This window comes from Solenopsis invicta, chromosome 5 (assembly GCF_016802725.1).
Source record: "Solenopsis invicta isolate M01_SB chromosome 5, UNIL_Sinv_3.0, whole genome shotgun sequence".
Lineage (NCBI taxonomy): Eukaryota > Metazoa > Arthropoda > Insecta > Hymenoptera > Formicidae > Solenopsis > Solenopsis invicta.
The window spans coordinates 24,273,892-24,300,626 of NC_052668.1; the positions used below are offsets into that span (position 1 = coordinate 24,273,892).

Sequence of the window (26,735 nt, forward strand, 5' to 3'; positions counted from 1 at the left end):
AGAAAAATTTCTTAATCAGGAAATTAACAGAAATGATATACAAATGGCGGAGAGAAGATAGCATCGTTCTGATAATAAAGTTAATTCGCGCGTGAATCTTCTATGAACGTAAACGACTACGAAGAATCCTACGGAAGATTAGATTACAGAATCTGCATTAATAAGCGTCCCGTACACTTTTACAATCCCCGATTGATTATTTATGCCGACTTCTATTGATACGCTCTTGCGAAAACACGCTCGTTAGATTATAACAATGGACATTCATGTTCATGCGTCATTCGGCATATCGGTTAAAAAAAGAGTAAGACCGCTCGATTAAATTTATGACGCACTTAATGTTTCCCACGAGAGCTTCTTGCACCAGCGCAGCGTGGCATCTCTTATCCCTCGGCGCGGCCGTTCGTTATCTCCTTTCCTTTTATTTTTCTTGCTATTTGGCGGGTTAATTCGCTTGGCTCGCGCTCTATTTGCGTCGCGACCGAATAGTTTGGTACGTCGTTCCTTCCCGAAATCCTCCCCGGCGTGGCGTGGCGTGGCGTGGCGTGGCGTGGCGTACGCCATCGAGGGGGCGGTTAATTAATCGCACACTTGGCACGAATCCACCGAGTTCGAATTTAGCCATAGCGGCCGTTTAACCTCGGTAATGTCCGCCGTGAATTTGGATAATTCCCTTCCTTCGTCTATCGCACGCCCTCGGCACCCTCTTTCACCCTCCGTCGCGTTTAGTTTCGCTCATTGTCGTCCCGGCACGCGATTACCCCTTTGTCTCGATCGTTAACTATTTCAGGACGCGCCTTCGTCGCATACCGATCGCAATTTCAGTGCTTCACACTGCTCCCCGTGTTTAGAATTGCACGGACCTTTATATCATTTTTATTCGTGTATCGAAATCCAATTTATCTCGCGTGATGCCACATAAATTTTCTTAAACACAATATTTCAACTATAATTTTGACGTTTATCGTAAATCCACTCATATTTTCTTTTTAGTTTCATTAATTATAACATTTATCTCATTTTAATCTGATTTTATATCCATCTTTCAGAGAGTAATAATCACACAGGAAAGGCACTTCTCGTTTCAATAGACTTCTTTTTGCTTTATCAAAACTCTTTTCTTTTTTTTGTTTAACAAGTTTGCTTCAACGATTAAACTTGTAAGTATATATGAACCGAATGAGATATTAAACTTCCTCCGCAACCTCGCGTGTGTAAAATCCACATTGAAATGAAACTCTGGCTAACGCAATTAGTAACTCGTCTGTGCTCGCTGTTTAACTTTTTATTATTCCGGTTTAGTGCTCCTCGTCGATTCCGATGTTCGATACAGCGGCGCGGCGCGCGGCGAGAGAATATTTTCGCGCGAGCGCTTAGTCAGTTTTCCATCGGTTTCCATCGGACTTATCTCTCCATCGACATTTTCCGGTGTTCTTCGCGTTCTCTCTCCGCGATCGTATTAACGCGATGTCGACTTTGTGCCGAGCTTTCGATATTTCCACCTTCGCTAGTCAGCAGATATGAGAGATCGCGGCAGCACGAACTCGGCACGTGCATCGTATGCACTGGCTCGGTAGCGCGAACATAAATGCGAGAGTCAATGCACTTGCGGTGCAACAGCTCGGGGGGGAGCGAGGAAACAACGTCGTCTTTATGGCACCCGAGGCTCGCAGCAGCGAGATTGCATCTATCGAGACATCAATTGATTCTCGAAGGACAGAAGTCTGAGATAATTTAATTTTATTAACGAAGTGCAACGTGAATGCAATCTACGAGATATAACTCGCCGAATTTATGAGATGTTTGACTGTACGAGTATTCTAAATATTTTAACGTGAGGTTTGTATGATATTACACAAAAAAATCAGTATCGAATCAACAATCGTATTCTCATATATGAGCAACAATTAAAATCTTTTTGAAAGCATTTGATACTTAATTTTAAACAGACATAAACAAAATTCTTCATGTAAGCAAGTTTATATCTGTTTAAGATTATCAAATTTTTTCAGATGAAGATTTTATATTTTTATACAGGAGAGTATGATTCTGGTTTGATAATTTTTTTCTATGGACACATAAAACTTCTTTTATATATACAAATATTTGTGCAACTGTTTGCGAATAGGGAGTCAAGAAAGCACACTACGCTGCATCATTCACACGCGAATGCGCGGTTTGGTATAGCCGCTCTTTATGCGCATCGGTTTTGCCTCGATCGGCGATTGATACTTGACACTGGATGCTACGGTAATAATGCAAATCAGCGTTCTGTCCTACGACGTATAACGGTGTAGCGATGTAGAAACGCACCGTCGAGTCCGAGGAACTTGAATTAAGCTCTTTCGACGCGGTCATTTACGCGACGTAATGACAGCGTGTAAGGAAACGTAATACGGTCCGTGGCAGCCAGTGAAAGAGGAAACGATCGGGAAATAGGAGCAATGGCGTGATAATAATAAAGCGTCGCTCGTGTGATCGTGAAGGACAACGAAATTAAGAGTTGCCAAGTGTTTTGCGGCTTCGGGATACGTATTATACATTAATTTAATGCTGTGCGAACGTCGCCTTTGAGTATTCGAGCATTCGCGTTTGGAATATCGATTACTCGCACCGCATAACATGATATATATCTTATGAAACTTTAGTAATATACTAAAGGTACTTGAGTCGACTAAGGCCCGCTTTAAAATTTATCACTTAAAAACGCGCTTTATACGGTAGAATGTGTGTTTGAAAGGTGTGTCATAGTAGGTTAGGTAAAGAGGGACTGGGGAATTAAAGCCGGCAGCAACGTGTTTATTTAGTGCAACAAAAACTTGTGACGAAGTGGGTAAATGAGCCGTTTTTATAAAACTTTGCTGCACAGTTTATTAAGTATACATTATTTTATAGTTTGCTATAAAATATTATTCAATTTTCTAAATAGCGAAAAAAACCCAATTTATATAACGATTTTTTTGGAATAAGTATTTACTTTTTTTATAAACAACGCGCTTATTAAATAACGCTCGTTTATTGTTATGGCTATTGATATTTGTTTTTTATGTGTACAGCTTGCAACAGAGGATAACGATTTTCAATGCTGCTAACTTTTGAGAAGATATAAAATGGCCTTTAAATGGTCAAGAATTTCCAAAAGTTAAAAATTAATTACGATGTTAATAATAAAGTAGACTAGGGGATTTCGTTCTTGTGATTAATAACTATTTTTAAAATGATTTGGAAACTAATGTTCAGTTTCTTTGTTATTTATTTTTGATTCGAGCCTTATTAAAAACAGAAGCACTTGATAAAGTTCAGAGTTAAAAAATGTTTTGTTCATTTACAAATGTTCTTCATGAAAGATGATTTATTTTTGCGATTGAAATATTTTGTTCTTACTTATTGTCAGTTTATTTCAACATCTTCATAAATAAAGTTCATAAAAAGTAAAACAAGTTAGGTGGGTCTTATTCGGCTCAGTACTTTAATACGTCTATAAAACATCTCTTCAAGACATTCCGCAAATAGCTTTCTATCAAAACACGTGATAAAGTTCTTACGAAGTAGTTCGCTATATTTACATAAGTAGAAAAGAGGTTACTGAGAAACGCGATATCAAAGGGAGAAATTGAACGAATTATCAATAAATAAATATCTCTATCAACGCGATAAATACGGGGGGACAATTTCATTGGGTGAAACAGAACACGTTGAATATGAGATATCGGATTGCCGAACGTAATCCGTTATAAACGCACGCAGAGTATCACGTTCGGTTTTTAACGCTGATAAGCTCGATGGGAGTCCGAACGGTGCGGTTTTGCCTCTCGTTGTGTGTCGCTTTGTCTCTTAACTGGTTACGGCCAGTTTCGGGAAAGACCAAGGCCGCGCCGCGGAGCGGAGCGGAATGCCGGAAGAACGGACGCACGGACGGTGGCGCGCGAAGGACGGCGGCGATGAATTGTGGTAGGAGCGGAAATCTCGGACAGTTAGTCTATCGGAAATTGATTCTTATTACTTAACGTAAACATGCGCGTGATGGGACTTCCCTCGTCGGTCCCCTCCGTGCCGTTAGGTAACTTCGCCGCGAATGTCAATTGCGCATTTAACCGTCCGTCAACGCGACATGCGCGCGGCGGCGCGCCGGCGCCTCGCTGAAATGTTTCCCAGAGCCGGCCAATTAATTTCATTGATAACGAATTTCCCGTAAGCCCGTACGTTAGTTCGACGTTGCGAGGTAATGGCCGGCTCGCCTGTTTGCGGAGTAATCGAGCGATTCGCTCTCCAGACCCGGCGAAGGAACCACGGGCGCGACATCCTTTTTCGAGATGAGATATTATAATAGCGAGCGGATAAGATTACGGGATGAACCAGAGTTTTTTTTAATTGAAAACCCACGCTCGCCGATTTGTCCTCGATTCAGTGGCGTTTTTACTCATCTCGATTTACTCCTCGCCAACTGTCGAGCGAGAGCGTTTCCGTAACAATCGCTATACTCTTTTTCTCGGGGGCACGGAGAGCTTTTTTTCAAACCTCTAATCCGATTGCGATGTCGTTTATCTTTCCGCGCTAAATATTTTCCACGCAAATTTATCGTTGATAACGCGTTATCGTTTCTATCTGCGATATCGCGATACTATTCTCGTTCGCGGCTCTGAAAACATTTAACGGAATCGTCGAAAGAAACGTGTATACTCTATATTCGGAATGAGCGAGTTTTTAATACTTATTCTTAGTATCATTACACGTTGGACTTGATCGAATCGAGAAATTGAATCCCTCAATAATATATTTAAGTGTTAAATTAGATTTATACTCTGTTTTTCTTGAGTCATATTCCGATTTTATGTGATTCAACGTCGTTTACTCGACGTTAAATACAATAATGCGGCCAATGAGCCTGCTGTTGTAGATGTATCGCGTGTCAAAGCGGCATGCATACTATCTTAATGCTATTTCCGTCACGACTCTAGCCTAGAAGGCCACGGTGACTTCTGTACTATAAATATACACGAGCGGTGTGCGTGATCGGTCCCGACGTAATTTCGTCCTTCGTCCTTCCTCGCCTTCGTCGCTGATAGACGTCTAGCGTCTGAGGGTTGCGCAAGGATGCCGGTACGAGATTGCAAGAGATCGAGCTCGTTCGACGAGAAAGGGAGGGTGGAAGACGGGGAGGGCACGACATCCCAAAAGGGCAGGCTCGGGGATGAAAGAAGATTCCGTAGTCGTGTCTGTGCGCGAACGGGGAAAGGGAGGCGGTCGGTGAGGGGAGGGTAGATGGCAGACGTTCAGGGGCGCGAGAGGACAAAGTGGATGCTGGGTGGTTAAAGGGGTGGAAAAAGGACGAAGGACGCCGCCATGAGCAGAGTAGATCGTCGCGAACCGACTGGAGAGACGGCAATAAAAAAAAAAAAGATAGCGCTTGCTCGTGACGAGGAAAGATGAGATGAGAGTGAGTGGGAAGGGGATGAACGAGAAGAATAATCGCGCGACTGAGTGGAGCGATAGATGGCGAACGCTAACCATTCGACGATGAAGAAGTTACCGTTGTGAATAGTGATTTCAAAACATCTTACGGCTTAATTACTTGAATAAAAGGATTGAATTGTGAAAGACATGTCTGTTGAAAAACGAGAATTTAAGTCCACGCGGGGATACGAGTAAAATGTAGGAAAAATGAGGGACATCGCATATCTAGCTTTCTGAACACTTCAGCAAAATTATACCGTTCTTTCATACTCGGATAACTGGCAGTTTATTTTATAAATGTAAATTTTATATATTTTGCACGAGAGAGAGAGAGAGAGAGAGAGAGAGACTGAGTTTGCGTAAATCACCTGAATATTTTTGCCAACCAAATAATACTGCTACCGATTAACTATGTGGACACTGTTAATATTTAACTGACACCGATCCTGTTGCTAATCAGTAGCAATAATACCACTAAATTATTGTTTCGTCGTTCGATAATTAATATTCGTGCTATTTTTAATACAGTAATTACGACTTTGCGCTAAACTCGTGTAATCCGATCTCGCTGTATGTACTCGCGATCAGCAACGATGAACCGCCTCGACCTTGTAACGCGATCGGTGTGCAGTTACAGTCACGGTCGCCCACGGTAGAGCTTGCACTACTTCGGTAGCGCATGCACGATGGCGTAATGATGAGTAGGCCGTTTGTCTCTCTTTCCACTCTGCCCATGATTACTAACCTTCCGCGGAATATCTTCTGCGCTTTACCTTCGACGTTTCGGAGTGATTTATCGCGCGGGTTCCGTATGGCAACGTTCCGCCCGTGTTCCGCTTCTCTCGCTGGCGCGCCGAGAGCCGTCCGTATAATACCCCTTCGGCGTCGTTTACATCGACGTCGCGGTACAGACGCTATGGACTTTTTTCCCCCGTTTTTTTTTCCTCTTTGTCTCAGTGATCGAGGCCTCGGCGATTTGTACGTCGAAGGACGCCGCTAAGTTTTAAATTTACCGACTCTTTGGATCTTGAGAAATTTTGTACGGCGAAACACAGATGTTCATATAAAAATTTGTTTTCATTGAGATAATTCGGTATACATTAAAAAAAAAAAGAAGAGACGCGATAATCTCAGCTCGCGCAGCGCCACTTTATACCCATTTCTTGATTTTAAGCACGCGCGACGTCGCTTATGTGCGAACACGGGGATTGCTTAACAGGTGATACCGTGCGGAAATTGTGGTTTAGTTTCGCGATACTGATAGCGAAGCTCATCTTCCGGGCTTAGCCCGGGTTATGGAGCTGTTTGAAGAGGGAGCAGGACGGGGGTGGCGAGCTCGACGTGTGTATCGAGATGCCCTCGAGTGCTGTCATTGTTTAGTGTTGCACCATCTTCCATTGCCGGGTTCTCACGAGGCAGCAGAGCAGACAGGGCAGGCCAGGCCATACGTTCGAGTGGTCAGATCGCTCGCGGTGTGATCCCTTGCACAAAGCGATCTCGAAATCCCGAATTGCTTCGCGCTCTGATCATTGAACCCGTACCATTTGCGCGGCATGATTGTTTTAGCCATTCCGGCAAGAATGACAATGCGCATTTGCGGAAGGTATTATTACGTTAATTATTGTAGTAGTAATTCATGTATGCTAATCAATTTATTCCTTTTATGAACAACTAGTTATATTTTTTTTTAAGAGAGAAATTTTCGTAAAGAAATAATACGCACAAATGGCAGATAATAGTAATAATTTTTAAATATACGTAGAAAAAAATTATTTGTCACGAGAAACACGCGTTGTTTTAATCCATTAGAGCGCGTCCAGCTAATTCCTTCTTTAACAAAATCTGATGATCACGCTCTGTACAAATTGATTCTGCTGAGTTTTATTCACTGAAAACAATTTTTATCTCATACAAATTTCGAGAGAGTTGTCAGGGTGTTTGCTCTTTGTAAAAGAATTCCTTGAGAATTTCTAAATTGTTTGAGACTTTTATTTAAAGTTCCAGGTAACATTAAACAATTTTATAATACAGCTTTGAAAAAGTTTAAATTTATTTTATCAGTTTAGATTTATTTTAAATCTCTATAGTTAAGTCACTTTATAATAGAACTAGCTCCAAATACGGCCACTAGAAGTCTTAAGTTGAAATGTCTTTCGTAAATAGAATTATGTTTTTCGTGTATATAAGAGATGTAAAGTAAAATTTAAAGAAAAAGGAGAGATGTAATTTAGGAAAATATTGTGTAAGATCGAATAGAATTTATGTATGCTATTGCACAAGCAGGTTCATAAGTTTATTATTCAATCTTGAGTAATATTTTCCTACTCTCTAAAATCTTTGGAGTGGAATCCCACTCTAAAAGTGTGAAAATCCTGCCAGTCTTGATAAAGAGTGGCAGGATTTTCACACTTTTAGAGTGGAATTCCACTCTTTTAGATGAAATTCCACTCCAAAAAATTTAGAGAGTAGGTTAGCAGTAAAGAACACAAAAAAGAACTTTCAATTTATTTGAATTTTCTCGGTTGTAAGGTGAATTTTCCAAAAAAATTGGAGCTGAAAAAAATCTGCGGAAAAATTGAAAAGCTCTGATTTTTTTCTGAGCTTTTAAAACTGTAGAAAAAAGAATTTTTCGTATAAGAAACTATCATGGTAGTTGTGTAGAGCAGATTTGATTATTATAGTTGAAGATTAACTTTTTTCCTACTATTCTGAGTATTTTGTATCCGACCGATTTTTTTTACTCTATTTTTAACTTTATTTTTCATTAATATAGTAATTAAATAGCTCGCAATACACGTAAAAAATTGTAACAGTGAGGCTGTTGTAATCAGATTACACATTGGAGATTGAGATTTGCAAATTAGAGATTCGAATTAAATCAGTCAGAACGAAACGGATTACGATTAAATTAAATCTAATTGATGAAATTCTAACCTCCAATTCGCGAGCCTTGCTCTCTAATGCACATTCTGATACGTGCTTAAGCAAATCGAGCAATCACAATTAAAACTGATTTTAGAAAGCTTGACTGTAATTTATTTATATGCTTATGATCTTACGGATACAATTAAAATCTTCTACGTGTATTGTGCATTGCAATAATTCCGCATTTCTCGTGCGAGCGAAGCTCCTTTAGTATATCAAAATATTTCGAATAAAAAATGTATAAAAAAATATTTTGTTAATACATACTAAGTCTATAGAAAATATAAAAATATTTTAATTTATATAAAATTGTATGGAAATAGTAATTGTTTCATACCGTAGCAAAGGTTGAAGTGAGGCGACGATTCGTGGAATCGAAGTGAAGTTGTAAACACAACGTCGAAATTACGACGTGCCAGGGCGCAGAGATGAGCCGAGGTAGGGGAAAGACGCGTTTGAAATCAAGCTCTCTAAATTTCTAACAAACATTACGCGACCCGTGTAGGAGCAATACAATCGTAAACAGCGATTGAAGACAGAGCACACTCGAGCAAACGAGGAGAATCGAAGGGAGAGCGTAGCAAGCACGCAGGGCGCACGTATATGTGTGACTACGTCGCGGCGTGTGCGTGTGCGCTGCCTGTGTGCGCACCGCTCCCCCCCATCCCACTCCATCGTCACTCTACCGCTGCGTGACTCCGCGTCTTCAACCGTCCGGCTACGACGCACGCCGGCGTCGTGCTCCGCGTTTGTTGTTTATGTGCCAAGTGAGTTATCAATCCGTCGCTGGGCGATCGTGCCTTTGGCTCACTTCGTCATACCGCAATTCGGAGACGGGCTTGTGACGCATTAGACGAGTCGGTCGCGCCACGACTTTCCCCTCGTCGTTCCGTCTCGTACGCGCAATTTTTCCGATCGGAAGTGAGGTTAAGCGTGTCCGAGGTGTCGTGCCGAACCTCGCACGATCGTCTCGAGGCATTCATCCGTCGGGAATTCGCGTCTGATTGAAAGTGTGTTAGAATTTTCGGTCGGAATCTACGACGTTCTAAAAGCTTCTATGAGATTCTATGGGGTACGGCGAGTGGATCCGGCGCGACGTGAAGTTGCTCCGCGTTAGATTTCAGTTTACTTCAGATTCTACGACGTCGTGCGACGCGATAGAGACGTCTGGAATGCGTGTCGCGTTGTTCTTTCGTCCGAAATGTACGGTGCGTACGCGATTGTCCGTCGGCAGTGTCGTGCAGAGTGCCGTCGGGTATTGGTTGCGCCGATTAATTGCGCAAATGATAATTAGCAATCTACTCTAATATAATAGTTAAGGTTAGTTGACAAAGTAGACGCTCGCTCGCGCTACGCGCGCTCCTCCTCCCTCCTCCCTCCTCCCTCCTCCATTCCTCGCCTCGCCTTGTCTCGTACGCGTAATTTTTCCGATCGGAAATGAGGTTAAGCGTGTCCGAGGTGTCGTGTCAAGGCTCGCATGATCGTCTCGAGGCAGTCATCCGTCGGGAGTCGCGTGTGATTGAAAGTGCGTTGGCATTTTCGATCGGGATTTACGACGTTCTAAAGTTTCTATGAGGCTCGGCGAGTGATCCGGCGCGACGTGAAGTTGCTCCGCGTGAGACCTCAGTTTGCTTCAGATTCTACGACACCGTGCAACGCGATAGAGACGTCGGGAATGCGTGTCGCATTGTTTGTTTGTTTGTCTGAAATGTACGGTGCGTACGCGATTGTCCGTCGGTACAGTTGATAGTAACGTGCAAAGTGCCGTCGGGCGCTGGTTATCGCGCGAAATGATGATAATTCGCAGTCTAACCTAATATAATGGTTATGTGACGTAGTAATCCCGGTCGCGTTACGCGTCCCCCCTCCCCCGCCTTCCCCCTTCTCTAGCGTTTCGGTCTCGTACGCGCGATTTTTCTGATTGAAAGTGAGGTTAATCGTTTCCGAGGTGTCGTGTCGAGTCTCGCACGAATCGTCTAGAGGCAGTCATCCGTCGGGTAGTCGCGTGCGATTCAAAATTCGCAAGAATTTTCGATCGGGATCGACGACGTTCTGTACGCTTCCAGACGTTCGGCGAGTGATCCGACGCAACGTGAAGTTGCTCCGCGTGAGACTTCAGCTTGCTTCAGATTCTACGATGCCGCGCGACGCGATAGAGACGCCGGGAATGCGTGTCGCGTTGTTCGCTCGTCCGAAATGTGTCATGCCGTACGCGATTGTGCGTCGGTCGTGTTGTACAAAGTGCCGTCGAGCGTTCGTTGCATCGCGCCAATCAATCGTGCGAAATGATGGCAATCACTCGGATCCGTAAGCTCGATTCGTGCAAGTGAGGGCCAGTAAATATTGGGAGCAGCGGCCGACAAGATGGCGACGGACCTCCAGGTGAATAATCCTCTCTTATTATTTTTGTGCAATTAATTGCTCATCTGTTTCGCTCGTGATACGTACTCCCTTTCGTCTTTCTGTCTCGTACGCGCGATTTTTTTCGATCGGAAGTGAGGTTATGCATGTTCGAAATGTCGTGCCTTGCAGAGTGCCGTCGGGCGTTCTTTGCTTGCGTTTTCTTATACAAAAGTCACGTTTGTTCAAAATTATCAAATTTATTCAAAGACATTTGTACTTACATATGAGAACATGATTGTCGATTTGATATAAATTTCTTTCTTTATCACTAATTTTATTTCAAAGTAAAGAGAAAGAGGGAATAAAATAGAGAGCAATAAGTGACTTGCGACGATTACATCGGTTTTATAGCTCGATTAGTCGATTAATTGGAGAAAGATCGTGTAACAATCTAAGCGATGAAATGTTTGCGGAAGCAAAGTTGTAAATTAATTAGTGACCAGAGAGTGTGTGCGTATGTGAGAAGATCGTGTAGAGAGAGCTGTTAAGCCGTTATGGATGTCTCGACGAGGCATCTGCTGGCTCAAAACACTCGGTGTCGAGAGAGAAAGAGAGAGAGAGAGAGAAAGGGAGAGAGTTAATCCACCCTTGACAGGCCGAGAAATCTGTCAGACTGGGGCAGCTTGTACAGACGTCGTTAGGTGCAAAGTTATAAATTAATTGGACTGTGTGCAACTTCGCCGTGTCCACGATTTTCGTGGAGAGCGACCGTAAAATGACCGCATCGCCCGCGTCCAGCTGGTCGGCCTGAGGGAAACGCGATGGTTATGACTCTGTGACTCGGTGCGAAAATCTTGTACATAGGTGGTGAATCTTAAACGTTCACGTCTACTACTATTACGTCCGTTGTAAAACGGCGGATTTACCCGGGGTCACGCGAGCGACGTGCGAGATTGTAATGCGATTTGTCGAATGCGATTTGTCGAATGCGCTTTACTAAATGTTCTCGACGCGACAATTTTATATGCGTGTATCGAATGCGGGCGTCCGATATTGAACAGACGTTTCGTTATCGGAGATACGATGTCGGCCGTCAGCACACAGTCCCCAGGCGTTTGTTCGGGCATCCTTTTTTCCCCGTCCCTCTCACCCCCCCCCCCCCCGTAGATTTTTCTCTTTTTCTTCCCGTCGATCCGGACTGTAATAGCGCTGTTGTTTCCATCGAGGCAATCCTCTGATGTTTTTGCTTCTCTTGTGTTATACCCGTCGTCACACAATTCGGTAATAAATATCGAACTTCTCCCCGCGCGGATGTATCTCACTCACGACATTTATCGTTTGCTGCCATTAAAATAATCTCGCGACATGAACTTTTGACGTCAGCGGAGCAATCCCTTCAGGAAGGGACTGCTCCTTTCCCATATTCGACAATAAAATCAAAATTATTTTTATTTACCAGACGCACGCGACGTGGCGTGAAACCAAATGTCCAAATGTCGGTAGGCAACGTCAACGCATTTACCTCGCGTTAAATTACGGATACAGATCGGTGTCGAGTCACACGAATTCCGAGCTATTCAAGCCCGAATGCGAGTGTAATAGAGGAGTGAATCTCACTTTTGTGGATTACTCACTCACCATCATCTTGCGATTTGCGAATCTACCGCAGCACCGTCGTCTTCGTCGTCGCAGATGTCGTGTCGTTTCCGTCGTTGGCCGTTTAATGCGAATTTCACATGCATGGAGCGAAACGACGACGACGACGACGACGACGGCGTCGACGACGATGGGCAAAACGCGGGAAAGCGATGCCAGGCACGTATCATTTTAGAATGGAAAGGGGCTTGTGCACCGAGGTGCGGAAGGGGAAGAGAAAGAGTACCGACGCGCAGACGGCAGCCCTTTACGTGCAAAAGCTCGACTTCTTTTTTGCACACCCTCTCCGTCCGTGCCGCCCTCTTCATTACCCCTTGATTTTTTGTCTCGCACCCCAGTCCGTCGACTTCCATCTACCAATCTTTTTTTCCCCCCTCTTCTTCCCTCTCTTCACCCTTTTCTCGCCGTTTGCACGTTTTCGCAGTACGAGGGGGAAGGTGGGGGCGAGTTGAGGGAACCGGGCTCGAAACAACGGAATGTGCAAAAGGGCGATTTTAATACCTTACTCGACGAGACGGTCCAAGGTGGGTCTTTTATTAATTTGTTTCGTGTTTACGTTAATTCGCGCGCAGCCCGCTAATTTGCACGGAGAGTCCATTTTCCGTCGGTGCTTGCATTCCTCCGCTACGACTGTTTAAAGGTGCGCTAATAAATTCTACCGCTAAAATACTGCAGCCCCGCGGTAGATAACAGAATTCTGCCAAAGTTCGCGGAGAGATTCCCGAAGCCGTTGGTTTGCCGATAAAGAGAAAGAATTCTTTTGCGGACACAATTTAACTTCTTAATGATATTATCGTAATTTAAAGAATGCGCCCCGATACTTTTTCCCCGGGTGTGCCGCCGCACTCTTCTCCGGAATTAAATAATAAATTTACCATTAATCTTTCACACTCCACTTGCATCGATCGTACATAACGGCATCGATCGCAGGTTTGAAATAGTCGCGCGATTATCGGCGATGTAATGCCGATTTTATCGCGAATAAAATATCAAACATTCATCTAATCTCGTCGCTGCAACGTTTTCGGAACGGCAGACTCGATCAGCCGAGACGATAAGTCGTTTGCACTTGGTAATTGCATTCGCGCGTGATAAGCATCGAGATGCAAGCTTGCATGGCTGCTATCTAAAGATGCAGGAAATATTGTATATCTTGAATATTTTCATTACTCTGACGTAGTTGACAATTTCTGTTTTTTTCCTCCTCCTCCTCCTCCTCCTCCTCCTCCTCCTCTCTCTCTCTCTCTCTCTCTCTCTCTCTCTCTCTCTCTGTCTGTCTGTCTCCTTGTGACGCGTGGAGACGTCACGCTTCGTATGCGATTCCGCGGAAAGTCGTAATAAAGACTCGCGAGGGGTATTACCAGTGCGTAATATCCAATCTGCGCGCGCGGCGTCGCACTAACGACGCGACGGGGTGGGATTGAGATTTTGGTCCGCGGCAGCTGTCGGATGAACTGGCGGTGTGCGCGCACACCGGTGGGTCAGCGAACGGGTTGGCAAGTGCCGTCGCCGTCGAGCGTGGATATATATCTTCCTCCCAGGCGCGCGCGGCGCGGCGTGACAGAGAAGAAAGAAGCGTACGTGCCGCGGCTCACGTAATCTCAAACGAGAGGACGTCCACCTGCCTCGTCGTCGAAATTATTGCGGCTTTTTCGTCGCTCAAGGCGAATTTACACGCCGTCGTGTCCGCACCGCCGTTACGCGACGAATTACTCACCGGGAAAAGTGAATCGCCTCCGCGAAATTCTCCAAGACGTTTCAGGTGACAAATGATACGGAGATAGAGCGTAATTGTTGTCATGCTTTTAATGTTGTTTCTTAAATTGATTGTTAATTGTCGTGTTTGATACACTTGTCTGTCAACCGATGTGATTTTATCTTTTTCTCAAACTTACTTTTGATTTCCAAATTTAACCAGCTTTAATTTTGTTCCGAGGTTTTCCTTTAATTTGTCACCAATGTGTCACCGGACAAACAAAGATAAAGATAGCGTAATTGTTATTATCCTTTTAATATTGTTTCTCAAATCGATTGTTAATTATCACGTTTGAGATATTTGATTTATTTATCCGCCAATTGATATGATTTTATCTTTTTCTCAAACTTGCTTTTAATTTTCAAATTTAATCAACTTTAATTTTGTCCCAAAATTTTCTTTTAACTTGTAAGTCTTTAATTTGTCACTCGACAAACAAAGATAAAGATAGCGTTCTTGTTATTATCCTTTTAATATTGATCTTAAATTGATTGTTAATTATCATGTTTGATACACTTGATTTATTTATCTGCCAATCGACATGATTTTATCTACTTCTCTAACCAACTTTTAATTTTAAAATTTAATCCAACTTTGTCTCAAGGTTTTCAAGGTTTTAATCTGTAATCCTTTAATTTGTCACTAACGCGTCAGCCGACAAATTCTCGTTTTCCCGTCGAGCCGTTCGGTCGTTTTGTATTTAATATTTCTCACCAGCGCAGGCTACAACTATTGTGCGCTACACGAGCTCCTCCGTTAAAAACCGCAGAAAATGACATTCCACCCTCCGCGAGCGGTTCGCTGACCCTCGCTTTGGCCTTCCGCCCTTTTCCTCTGTCTCTTTTTCGCATACTGGCCATTATACTTATGTGGATGTGTGCGTGCCGTAAAGGGGGAAAGTGGAAATAGGAGAAGCGAGAAAGGTCGTTTAAATCCTTCTTCATTCTCCCGCGAGTCGCAGCCCCAACCAGCGTTTTTGCCTCCTTCTCCTCCCTTGCGATGCCAAACTCTCGCCGCATGATATCAAAGGCAAATACGAACGTTCAGAAAAAAAGGAAGAGTCTTTAAAATATTTTAGTGTCTTTTTTTTAATTAATCTTTGCTGTTTGTCTTTGCTTTATCTTTTTGCGCCTTTTAAATTCAAACCGTATCAAAAAGTGCCTAATTATATAAAGATTTGTTTGGATTGCATCTAAAATAAGGTGAAACTATAATTAACAAATTATAAAGTAAATGGAATAATAAATACAAAATAAAACAAGGGAGGTAAAGTCGGCTGAGTTAAATTTAAAAAAAAAAAAAGAAGAGAGAAGCCCTTAAGCTACGAAGTATCCTGGGATATTCGCGTGCGAAAGCTTACTACACTAAGCTTCACAAGTATTTTTTGTTTGATGAGAATTCTGTGTAATACCTTCCATGATTATGTGGCGCTAGCTAACTGAGGCTTTGTCGAATTTCTTCAGGAATAAGGAGCTTAAAGCGAACGTATCCACGGACTTTTTTTTTCGAGCTTCTTCCCTTCAGCGAGAAGCTGCGCTCGCAGGTCATTCATGCTCGCAACAAAGCGTATTGTGTTGCAATGGATCTCTAACGGTGCTTGCAGACGTAGTCGGCTGCTTTGTGTTTAAAATCGTATTCAAACGATACTCATGCATTTCGATTGTACGATCGATAGACCGTAAACATAGTAGAGATTGTAAGATCTCTGTAATTAATGGTTCAACTAACGTTCTCATGTTTTAATCATTCACTAAAAAAACAGATTTAATGTCTTTGTAGCAAAAGCTGTTTAGTTGAAGCATTTTAACGGCAATTAAAATTTTGTTATAAACAAGATGGTCGTTGAAAAAAAATCCTCAATTAAACGATTATATTGTCGAAGGCACTAAATTTTGTTTCTAGTGCTTAATAATGATTTGGATATTTCTTTTTCTTTTTTTCCTAAATTGAGAGACGAGTGAAATACGCAAATATACAAAAGGTAGAAAGAAAGAGAGAGAGAGAGAAAGGGAGTGAGAAAGCTTTCATAACATGCGATGAAACGGCGGCCGCGAAGCGCAATTTTCACACGCCGCGAACATATCGCACGCAACGAATGTGCGTTCGACGGGGCGCGATGTGTCAGTTAAGTGGATCAAAGCTCGATCGGACGTCCGCTCTCGATCGGAGCCGCGACGCTCGCGCGAGAATCGCTTTCATATATTCGCGTCGAGTCGCGAGTTTGCACAGACTCATAAATACCGCACGACCGCGCGTGTGACGGCCGTGTTTTCGCGTGCAGGCACCGTGACGTCGATATTTGCCTGGCACTCGCGATACAGAGAATGCTGGCTGGCAGAGCCGGCGGGAGAGGTGATCGCTCACCGGCGTGCGTGTTTTGTACGTGAGAAGAGAACCGAAGTTACCTCGCGCGCAATTGCGAGGTAACCATCTCTCCTTGGCGGTTTCTGATTTTATATCCCTTTGTTTAAGATATTCACGGCTGGATTTACGTGCAAAGTGTTTGGAAAAAGATAAATAAAAAAAAATCGTAGGTACGAGCGCGATGTTAGAAACGGCCTGAGAAACCTCTTACAGACCGAGGGTTACTTTGACCGACTTCGATTAACTTAATCCAACGTGAAAATTAAAAACAATTTATTATTAGAACAGGACGGAAAGTCTGTTTTCTTTTGTCTTCATCTACCCACATTTGATCGATCGTAGCATATGATGTATTATAATTTTATAATTTTAAATAGATAGATTTATTAATTTATTATTTGACGAACACGAGCTGCTAGCTGGCAACATTGTAGACGAAGTTTAGCATCGATTAAAGATAATCAATGTTCGGCCGAAGTGGCCCTAATACTAGTTTTCGAATTGCTGAAGGACGCTGCCTCGACGAAAATCCGCTACGAAAGCTCATCCTCGCGTCGTAATTCCCAATTTCTATTTTCCATTAATTCCTATCGGTTATATAATCTGTTAATCTATTCTCTAAAGGAGATTCCGCTGGAATTCTATCCCTGGCAAGAGTCGTTTACTCCACGTGGTCGAGCTTAGTGGTCTCGTCGGCGGCAAGCAGAGCGGGGTTTATCGATTTCCCCGCGCGCACGACTCCTGCGAGCATTTTCATAGCGCGCCGGCCGGTATCATCTTTCGCAATATGGCGTTTGCGTTATATACGGCGCGCTATAATTACGGACACTTTACGACGCTCCCGCCGATATCGGCCGTCCCGCGTGCGCGCTTTTTACGAGTCGTACATGTTCAGTATACGCATGGCGTACGCTACTGAATTGCACACGTGGAGCGCACCACTCTGCGACGCGAGAAGTTGGCGGAGGTGGTGGATGGTTGACTGGCTGGTTGGCTGGAGACGGAGACGAAGTTGAGCGAGGTCAGGGCAGATGAAAAGTCCCTGACCTGGTCACGTACGCTGCGTCTTTTTCTCTCTTCTCTCGCCGTCTTCTCTTTCGCTGCCTCTCTCCTCTCCTCTTTTGCGTTTACGCCCGCCACCGCAAACTTCGTGGGAGGAGCGGCACCTCGGGGCTTAATTAGTGAGACACGTCAATGTCCCGCCGTGCCTTTGGGACAAAGACCGTAGGATGATTCAGGGGAAAAAGGTCAATAGTTGGAGAGCTGTCTATTTTTGCGGCAACTTTTATTACTTAAATTATACAAGGGGATTATTTCGTGTATCCCGGACGTCGTGCTTTCGCTGATAGGAATCTCATGCATTTTTTGAACAGCTGCTAGATGGTTTCGTTATACTTTTGTGTAGCAACTGAGAAGTAAAATTACTTACGATTAAAATCAAAACGTAACGCTTCGCCTGTAATTGCCGCGTATAAAAGATGCGCAAAAGCTGAACTTATTTGCTGAATTAAAACAGGGCAGTAAGCGGTGTGTTCAAATAATTAAAGTTGAAAGCCTGTCTATTAATATTAGACAACAACTAGGCAAGTGTCTACGTATGAAGATTCTATCACACGAAAAGAACGATTTGTTCAAGTATCTAAATATTTAGCTGGATGCAGATCTGAAAATAATTTTATTGGACCGTCAAAATAATTATGACGGATGTTCAAGCAATGATGAACATAAAATTTTGACATTCCAGCAATTCAGTTCGATAGTCCATAATAATTACGATGGCTTAACAAAATCATTTTCAGATCTGTCTCCAACTAAATTTTTAGATAATTTAATAAAATTGTTCTTTTCATGCAGGAAAACTTTCCATCGCTAAATAAACCTCTATCAAGTTCTTGAAAAATTTTTTATGAATAATGAGAATGCGGTAATGCATAAAAAAGATTACAATTCAAATAATATTACTACTTATTCAAATAACTTATTTACATCAAACGCCAGTAAATATTACTGATATAAAATTGATATAAAATAGTTATTTGAATAATATTAATAACACGTATTTATTTAAATCAAGTAAAATTTTTCTTCTAGTGCACTAATCAGTAACTGATTAGTCTAGGAAAACTGCATACATTTTTGCCAGGATTTTTTGTTTATTTTAATTACCCAGTTCGTTTTCTGATGATCATATTTTTTTTTACATTTGTTTAATGACCCGTTCGTCGCGCCGCTATAAAATCCGACAACAGTCGTTCTCTCGACGTCTCCCATTGTCCCTGCCACCGTCGATGTTATCCTGCGCAAGAATTACGCGCGTCTCGGACTGCTCCTTTCCAAAATTCCCGCTCGAGCGCATCGCGTCGAGGGCCGCCTTCATTACAAGGACGATCGGCGCGAAAAAGTCTTCCGGCGCTAACAAGCGGACGTGATTTATAGCGGCGCTCATTAATCACCTTAAGTTTCTCTCTCTTGGCGCGCCACCCACCCCGCGCCGCACGGCGACCTCCTTATTAAACCGCGATTCGATCTCATTGTCCTTAACGGACAAAGGCGAAACGCGCGGCTGCTCGCCGAGGCACGGCGAGAACAGCGGTTGTATTATTGCGCACGTACAACAAACGTGATTCATGTTAGCGCGCGCGCTACACGCTAAATTACCAGTCGAACGCTGTGTGTCGTAAACTCGGCAGCCGCCTGCTCCTCGGCGCATTAATTTTTGCTAATTGCCCGTGCAATCAGTGCGCGACCAGAAAATGCACACATACACACACACACACACACAATATATATGTATATATGTACGCACATACACAGACGTATGTATATACATATATATGTTTGTGTACTTATGTACGAGGTGTTATAAACGACGAAACACGATGAATGTTCGCCGCTGACGGTATCGGCGAACTGCGGTTTCGATCGCCGCGTCTCGCTGCGTCCCGTCGCCGATCTTTGTTTGATAAATGACGGTAGCGAGGCTGCTTACGGAGCGCCGCGTGACATGATTGATTCGTTACGTTACATCGTCACCCTTGCATTACCCCTCACGACCGTCGTGTTCCATTTAGGCGTGCGCCATCTGAGATGTAACTTGTCACCGCGATTTCCCGGCGACGAAATGAATTTCTCTCGGTGAAAGCTTAAGCAGCAATTAGCAGCTTTATGCGGGATTCGCTAAGTTAATTGAGAATCTCTCCCCCACGGTCTTTTAATTAAAAATGCGTCAATTGGTAATGTAATTCGAGGAATTTTATCGTTAAGATACGAGCGAGATACATTGCGCATGCTTTTCTTCGTTTTCAATTATTAACTGCGGATTTTGACATCAAACAAAGATCTAGATTATACGAAAATACATTTTCTAGCTGTTAAATATTCACGTTAATCTTTCTTAAGTAAACGAGAATATGTACAGGCTGTAGATTTTATTAAATCATTTAATTTTAGAAATTCAATTTCAAATGGTGATTGAGAAATAACTATTAATATGTATTAGTATGTAATTCTGTATTTTTTGTGGATGATTAAAGATGTATAAAATATTGCTTAAAACATTAAGAAAATTAGGACAAAATTAGATTGTTTTATATTGCATTTGGAACTAATAGAAAAAATTGGCGATGATTTTTTTATTTGAATAAAAAATTATTTTAATAAATAGTAAAAATGTACTTTAATAAAAATATAATTAACAATAAAATAAGCAATAATGAGAAAATCTTTAAGTACTTTAAATATTCAAGATAATTTATGTAAAATTTCATTGCGATGCAGTGATTAGTTCTGTAAAATAAATAAATTTATTTATTTACAAAATAACTAAACAGACAATCATAATAAAACTTTGTATAAATTATCTTGAATATTTAAAATACTTATACGAAATAATTGAGATTTTTCTTAATGTGGTAAAAAGTAATTTAATTTTTAATACAAATAGAGTAAATAAAATTATAAAAATGTGTTATTAAATAAAAATGTAATCTTATTCACGCAACTTTCGTATATGTATGGTTTATTTAAAATGTTAATTTAAACGCATTTTTATTTACTTTGCGGGGACTGTACATATGTCCTATACATCCTTAAAATCGAGTGCCTATTTGCAACACGATACGCAATAGACTTTGTCGGTCACGGCACTAATGTTTTTTTTTTATCTTCTTGTTCTAGGCAATGCCTGATCCACAAATCCAGTCTAAGCTGGGTAACTACTCGCTGGTGAAGCACCTACTCGACAAGCCTAAGCGCCTGATCGGCATCGATGGCATCCCGCCGAGTCCGGCACCCTCGCCGATGCCCTCTGCCCAAAGGTCGGGCACGGACAGCTCGGGCAGGTGTTCCCCGTCCTCGGGGCAGGAGTTCAAGAAACCCGGTGGTCCCCGGGGCACGAGCGTCGCATCTTCCTCGTCGAGTGCGAGCCATCAGCAACAACGGGGCAGCTTCGTCAAACCTGCCGACGGCAAGCTGCCCTACAACGGCCGGGTTGCCTATCCCGGGCAACCGGTCAAGCACGGTGGCGGCAGTAACGATCATCGCAGTCACGGTTTACTTCCGGCCAAGGGCCCGCCGCCGTGCTCCCAACCCTTACCTCCTACCGTGGGAGGCAACGGCACGCTGGCGATCGGCAATTCTGGCGGAAGTGCCGGCAACCCCAGCAGCAGCCTCGCGAGTCGCACTCAATTCGCTGGCCGACTGAAGCTGATCGAGGTTAACGTGAGTAATCGACTTTTTGCGTCTCTATTCCTCCACGCGCGCGTGTCGATCGTCGGTCGGGCGACTCGAATCGTTTTGGGCACGGTTTGCATGCGCGATGGCCGTCCGTTCCCTCGAGAGTGGACGATAATGGCTTTTCGGAGGTAACGGAGGTTTGATCGTTTCGCTTCGAGTGGAGATTGTTTGCACGCGGGGTGTTCCGGAAGTCGCGTGTTTCCTGTGACATAGATACCATGGGGGGGTCGGAAGAACGGCGATAGCGATCGAGAGGCATTAATATAACAGTTAACGTCAAAGAGACACGATAAGAAAGAAAGCTTCTGTATTGGCAGGAGTTATGTTTTGAAATTTCGTCATGAATATGAAAATATTAGAAATTACGAAAAGAGGGAGAAACGTACAAAAAAATAAAGATGCCAGATAAAGATGCCAGATGTAAGAAAATCAAAAAGGTTTTTATATGCTTTTTTTAATTTTGACATAAACGTTACGATTATGTTCTTTGGACTGTCTAAAACGACAACATTTTTAACGTTTCTCTCTTTATCGATGCTTCCTCGCTGTTTCGGTTAACTTCATCGCGACCGAGTGAATTCAAAAGCGACGAGTATGAAAAATGATCGCAAGTACCGACCCGCGAACATGTGAATGAAGAATGCTTGTACATAATTTCTGGAATATCTCGCATGCACGTCGAGGAGCAAGAAGATTAATCTGAAGCTTAAAAGCGTTCCGGCGATATTGAGAAATAAATAATCGTTCAGCAATTTCTGTAATTGATGTGTTCGACGCTAAAGGAATGAGCATCGTGAATAGGCACTTTTACATTTCTCGCGTAATTTTCAATTCTTTGTTCTGCTATCGGAGTTTCTCGGGTCACGTACGTGATAAGGAATGCGTGAAGGCTATCGCGGAGATTGGAGAGTTAATAGATCGTTTTAATATAATTCACATTTATATAACACTCAAAAAAAAAAAAATGTTTTGCTGATGTAAGCGGATTTCTAGGTTTCACAACAAAAATTGTTTTATTTTTATGTATCTGCTGAAATATTGTTTATTATATTTAAAATTTGGCAATACTTTAGCAATACTTTTAAGAAAATTTAGGTCTTATGACCAATTATACAGTCGAATTTTGTAAGTATGATTGGTCTTAACGTGTACAGGCATCACCTCTTTTTTAAATTTCACAAAAAAAGTTGAGATATAAATTCCTTTTCTGTTATTTAGATTGTGATTAAGTATACCAAACATATTTGCTAATTATTTATCTATGTTAGTTAATTTTTTGCAACCAATGGCTGTGTTTGCAAGACCATTTTTTTGAGTGACTAAAGTATAATAAGGAAAGCGTGTGAGAGTCATTTTGCGTCGGAAGAACTCGCGAGCATTATCTTGTTCCATCTAACGCCTCGGTTTTTTGTTTCCTGCATTATCAAATTCACGTGGTATTAGCGGTCTCTCGATAAATGCGCCAGTCGCGGCGGTGACGTCGCTGCGATGCCAGACTCACAAAGTCTCGAACTACTTTAATAGCACGTCTCGCCAAGAGTTGCGATTATTTGTCACGTAAGGAGATTAAGAGCGAAGTTTCCCGCGGCGCGGCCGACGCTATTGTCGCGCGTTACTAAACGAGACACTGTCGAAATTAACAAGTTGCTGGAAATCATTATGCTTGCCGATAATCCTTCCTATGTACTTGTAATTATTCTTCAGAGCCTTTTCTATAATAACGACGTTATAATATCGGCAGTTGCGGATCTTTTTTTTTTTTATTTCGGCGTTATTCCTGGCAAAATCGTACAAGTTTAAAATTTTAATTAACTTTTCATTCAATATGTCTCAAGAGTATTAGCAATTCATGAGAGAGAGTCGCCGTGATTGGCACAATAAATAATAATTTCGTATATACAAAAAGTACGGGGCATTTGTTGAAAAATTAATGATACTTCGAATACTCCTTGTTCGGTTACTGCATCAATATCTTCAATTATCGATCACTCCTCGACGTCTCGAGCGCTATTCGTTTCCGCGTTTAAACGAGCAAATCACGATGTTCCCTCCCCCACCGATCGCAAATCGCGGGAGAGAGATCAAGCAGCCGTGGCATTAATCACCAAGGAGCCATAATAAAGAGGTTATTATTATCCCCATCCTCCTCCTCTCTTCCGTTCTTCACGCCGACTTTGAATTTCCATTCCGGGATCATCCGGCGGGTATCAAACGAAACCAGTTGGCTCGACAGGCTCTCGTTGACAGAGAACGAATTGCTTTTCAATGGAAATCCAGCTGGGCGCGGGGGAAGGGGGGAGGAGGGGGATGGTCCAGATCATGGGGAGGAATAAGGGTGGAGGGAGGAGGGACCGTAGTTTCGAGTCGACGGACGCTATTACGTCTAGCTCCTCGAGGTGCAAATTTCATTGAGATTGACTATCGATCGTGTCTTCTTCTTATCCCCCTTTGCTCCCCCCCCCTCCTTTTCTCCGATCACACGTTGCCCATCTTTGGAGTGCCTCTCTTTCTGCGGGTGTACTTATACAATTAGAACCGGTTGGGGGTATGAAGGGCATCCCGTTTCTCTTCCTTCCTTTGCGTTCTCCCGGAAAATTGATTCCCGTCTGTCCCACCCTCCGGCATTCTTTTTTTTCCCTCTTTCTTTGACAATGGGGATGGCGGATCGTTCGCTACCGAGTCGTTGGCCATTCGTCCTCATCCGCGAAATTAGTTTGGAATTACGCATAAAGTAAGGTAAAAGGGAGAAAAGAGGGATGTGATCGCGGTTGTCAACCGGGTAAATTCGCAACCTAAGTCTCGCCGTACGCCGTTAATGAAAACAATATATCTTGAGCCTTTTCCGCGTCACTTTTCATTTTTTTTACTTTTTATTTTTTTTCTCCTTTATTTTCGATCCCCTCACATCTTTTTTTATTCCTTCACAAATATCTGATCTGTTTAAAAGGTTTGTTTGTTTTTCTTTGAAATATGATTGAAATAAAGAAATGTTGATACGGCGCTAAAGTGGAAATAAAATAATTAAATTACAATTGAATAAATTATAAGCAGGTTTGAATAAGATTCTTTCTCAAATCCGTAATAATTCCAACTGTATGTTCTTTATTTATCGCGTCTCGCCGCTCGCAAGCGTGATAATACAAGTATATTTCTACCTCCCTTTTCTCGTCTCTCCCTCTCTCTTTCTCCGGTTTTTCCATTTTTCGCTTGTTTCTTTTCCGTGATTATCCAGTCTCGTCTGCCTCCGTTTTTCGCCCCGTCCTCCGCGACACGGTGTCCTCCGGCTAAAAGTTAGTAGACACTCTCAACCCTTCCCTCTCATCCCTTGTCGCCTCCCCACCTTCCTCCCGTCATGCGCTTCAGCCATCCTCACGCATTCTCCATTGTTCCCGCGTTTTCTTTCCGGGAATGACTACTCGCCGTTATTCGTAATACCACCCTTTAGAACGTGTCCTCTCCCGCTTGTCTCACTTCTATTTCACATCCTTTTCAGTGCCTCTCCTTCTCTCGACGATGTTGATTAATGATCGCTCGAGGAGGCTCGTGATAAATCGCGGAGGAATTTCGCGAGGAGGGCGCATTCGTCTGTATAAATTAGTTCCACGAATGCACACGAAACGCTTCAAATTTGACTTTCTCGATGCGCGAGAGATCAGTACGATCTGTCGAGGAAATGAATCCTGTTTAATTTTGCGTTACTAACTCAAATTTGAATAGCGTTATTTTTGGACGCACCTAGATAATTTCTCTTTTTTTATTCTGTCAGAGATTTTTATTATTTTCTTTAAAGTTTATCACAAGAGATGTACAATAAGCAAAAGCTAGATTACACGAGTTACATGACAATCTCAACTAATATCTTTTTAATCTTTCTTTTTCAGGGGGCTAACTCGCGATCATCGATCGATAGTACTCAAGATGTAGAAAACATTTTGAAGGTAAGTTCTCTACAAAAAAATCAACCGTTGTATTTTAAGCAATTATCGCAGGGTTATAATTAAAATAAAACACGCGATGAAATTCTTTTATCTTACTAAGAGAAGTGTTTGGTGAAATCAACCAAAGTTTAGTTTATAGTGATCAAATAAATTCCATAGTTACAATTAAATATATATACTTGTTTCGACCAAACAATTTGTAATCTTAACTAAACAATTATTTTCATACAACTAATTATAAAAAGTTTCGTAAGTTTTTTGGTACCTACAAAATTTATTTCATCGCTATTTAAAACTAAACTTTGGCCTCACCAAACGATTTCTCTCAATGCTCGCGGGTTAATCACGGAGTATCAGATAAATTAATTTCCTGAGAAAATGCTGCGAAACGCAATATACTTGTTTCTCAATCAGGGTCCGAAAAACGCACGCCGCGAAATATTAGCGACTTGCGCTTTGGAGTCTCGGTTGAACAACACCTGAACACTTCTCCGCGGACAAACACACGACATTAGATGTTGCGAGACGCGAGATCGCCGAGCTGTATCCAATGTCGGGTTTCCTTGCCTCGACGCGGAGGCTCATGCTCGATCAATAAGTCAATCTTCTCGCCGATACGCAAGGCTATCTCGTATAGAATCGATTTACCATTCTTCGTTCACCTCCGGCGCGTCCGATCGTCGACGGCGATATTATGTCACGCCTTCGTGAGATAAGCGGTCTCGATTTCCCGTTAATCGAAACTCTCGTGAGAAACGACACGCGACCACTCTCGCGAACGGTAGTCGCGCGAATTTTCGTAAACCATGTTGTCCGCTTACGCAAACGGCTTCATCTTTCGCTCTCCCTTTCTCTCGAGTTTATCTTCCCTTTTTACGGAGATTAAGCAAAGAAAGAAGCGGCGGGAATTTCTCTCTCGGTGAACATCTCGCGGGAGGAAAGATCGCGGTCGCGCCTCTTTTTTCGCGAAGCCCCCGACCGTTCGACTTCTGTCGATTTCTAAGTAAAAGCCTCGAGTCCTTTTCCTCCGCGCTCCCTCGATCGTTAATCCAGAAATTAAGAAAGGAGATTGCATTTATCTTACTTGCCGGCCGTGATCTTTCCGCTCTTACTCGCGAACTTTTTCCCCGGCGGCGGCGAGGCGCTTCCGAGTTGCAGTTCTTCCGAGCGAAAACTACGTCGAAAGCACCGTTATCGTCGCTCGCGGTTTCCGGAGACCCACCCTCGAGTTTCTTTAGCTTCGTTATTAATTACTGTTGATACGGTTAAATATATACCGCCCCGTTGTTCGCTTAATTATCAGTTGGAATAACTTGGAATTTCCAACTATAGAGGAATGTGATTAAACATTTCAATGGTTCAACGAAACTTTCATATCCGTGTGTCGATCGAAGTTGCTTTACTGTCTCCCATGCGTTCTCAATGGCGCTCGTTAATAGAAAATTTATTAAAGCACGGCCCACGTGGACATTCCCAGGCAGTCTTGTCATGCGAAAGTTGCTCGGCGGTAGATGGACGCTCTATATTCTATACTATCCGAGTATATTTATTGCATTATTTTTGTA

The 26,735-nt window shown here is 42.7% G+C and overlaps 1 protein-coding gene across 8 annotated transcripts in view; it reads left to right on the top strand.

The window, feature by feature from the left end:
• The window catches only part of LOC105195245 (AF4/FMR2 family member lilli), a 268,074-nt gene that overhangs the window by 150,500 nt on the left and 90,839 nt on the right, over nucleotides 1-26,735 (top strand). For 7 of the 8 annotated variants that reach the window (XM_026131040.2, XM_026131042.2, XM_026131041.2 and 4 more), the window contains 2 exons: nucleotides 20,675-21,217; nucleotides 25,114-25,170. In XM_026131040.2, coding sequence (XP_025986825.1) covers nucleotides 20,675-21,217; nucleotides 25,114-25,170 — 600 coding nt within the window. Of the gene's footprint in view, nucleotides 1-7,870; nucleotides 10,762-20,674; nucleotides 21,218-25,113; nucleotides 25,171-26,735 lie in introns of those variants that run through there. The other variant, XM_011160602.3, reaches the window with a different exon arrangement.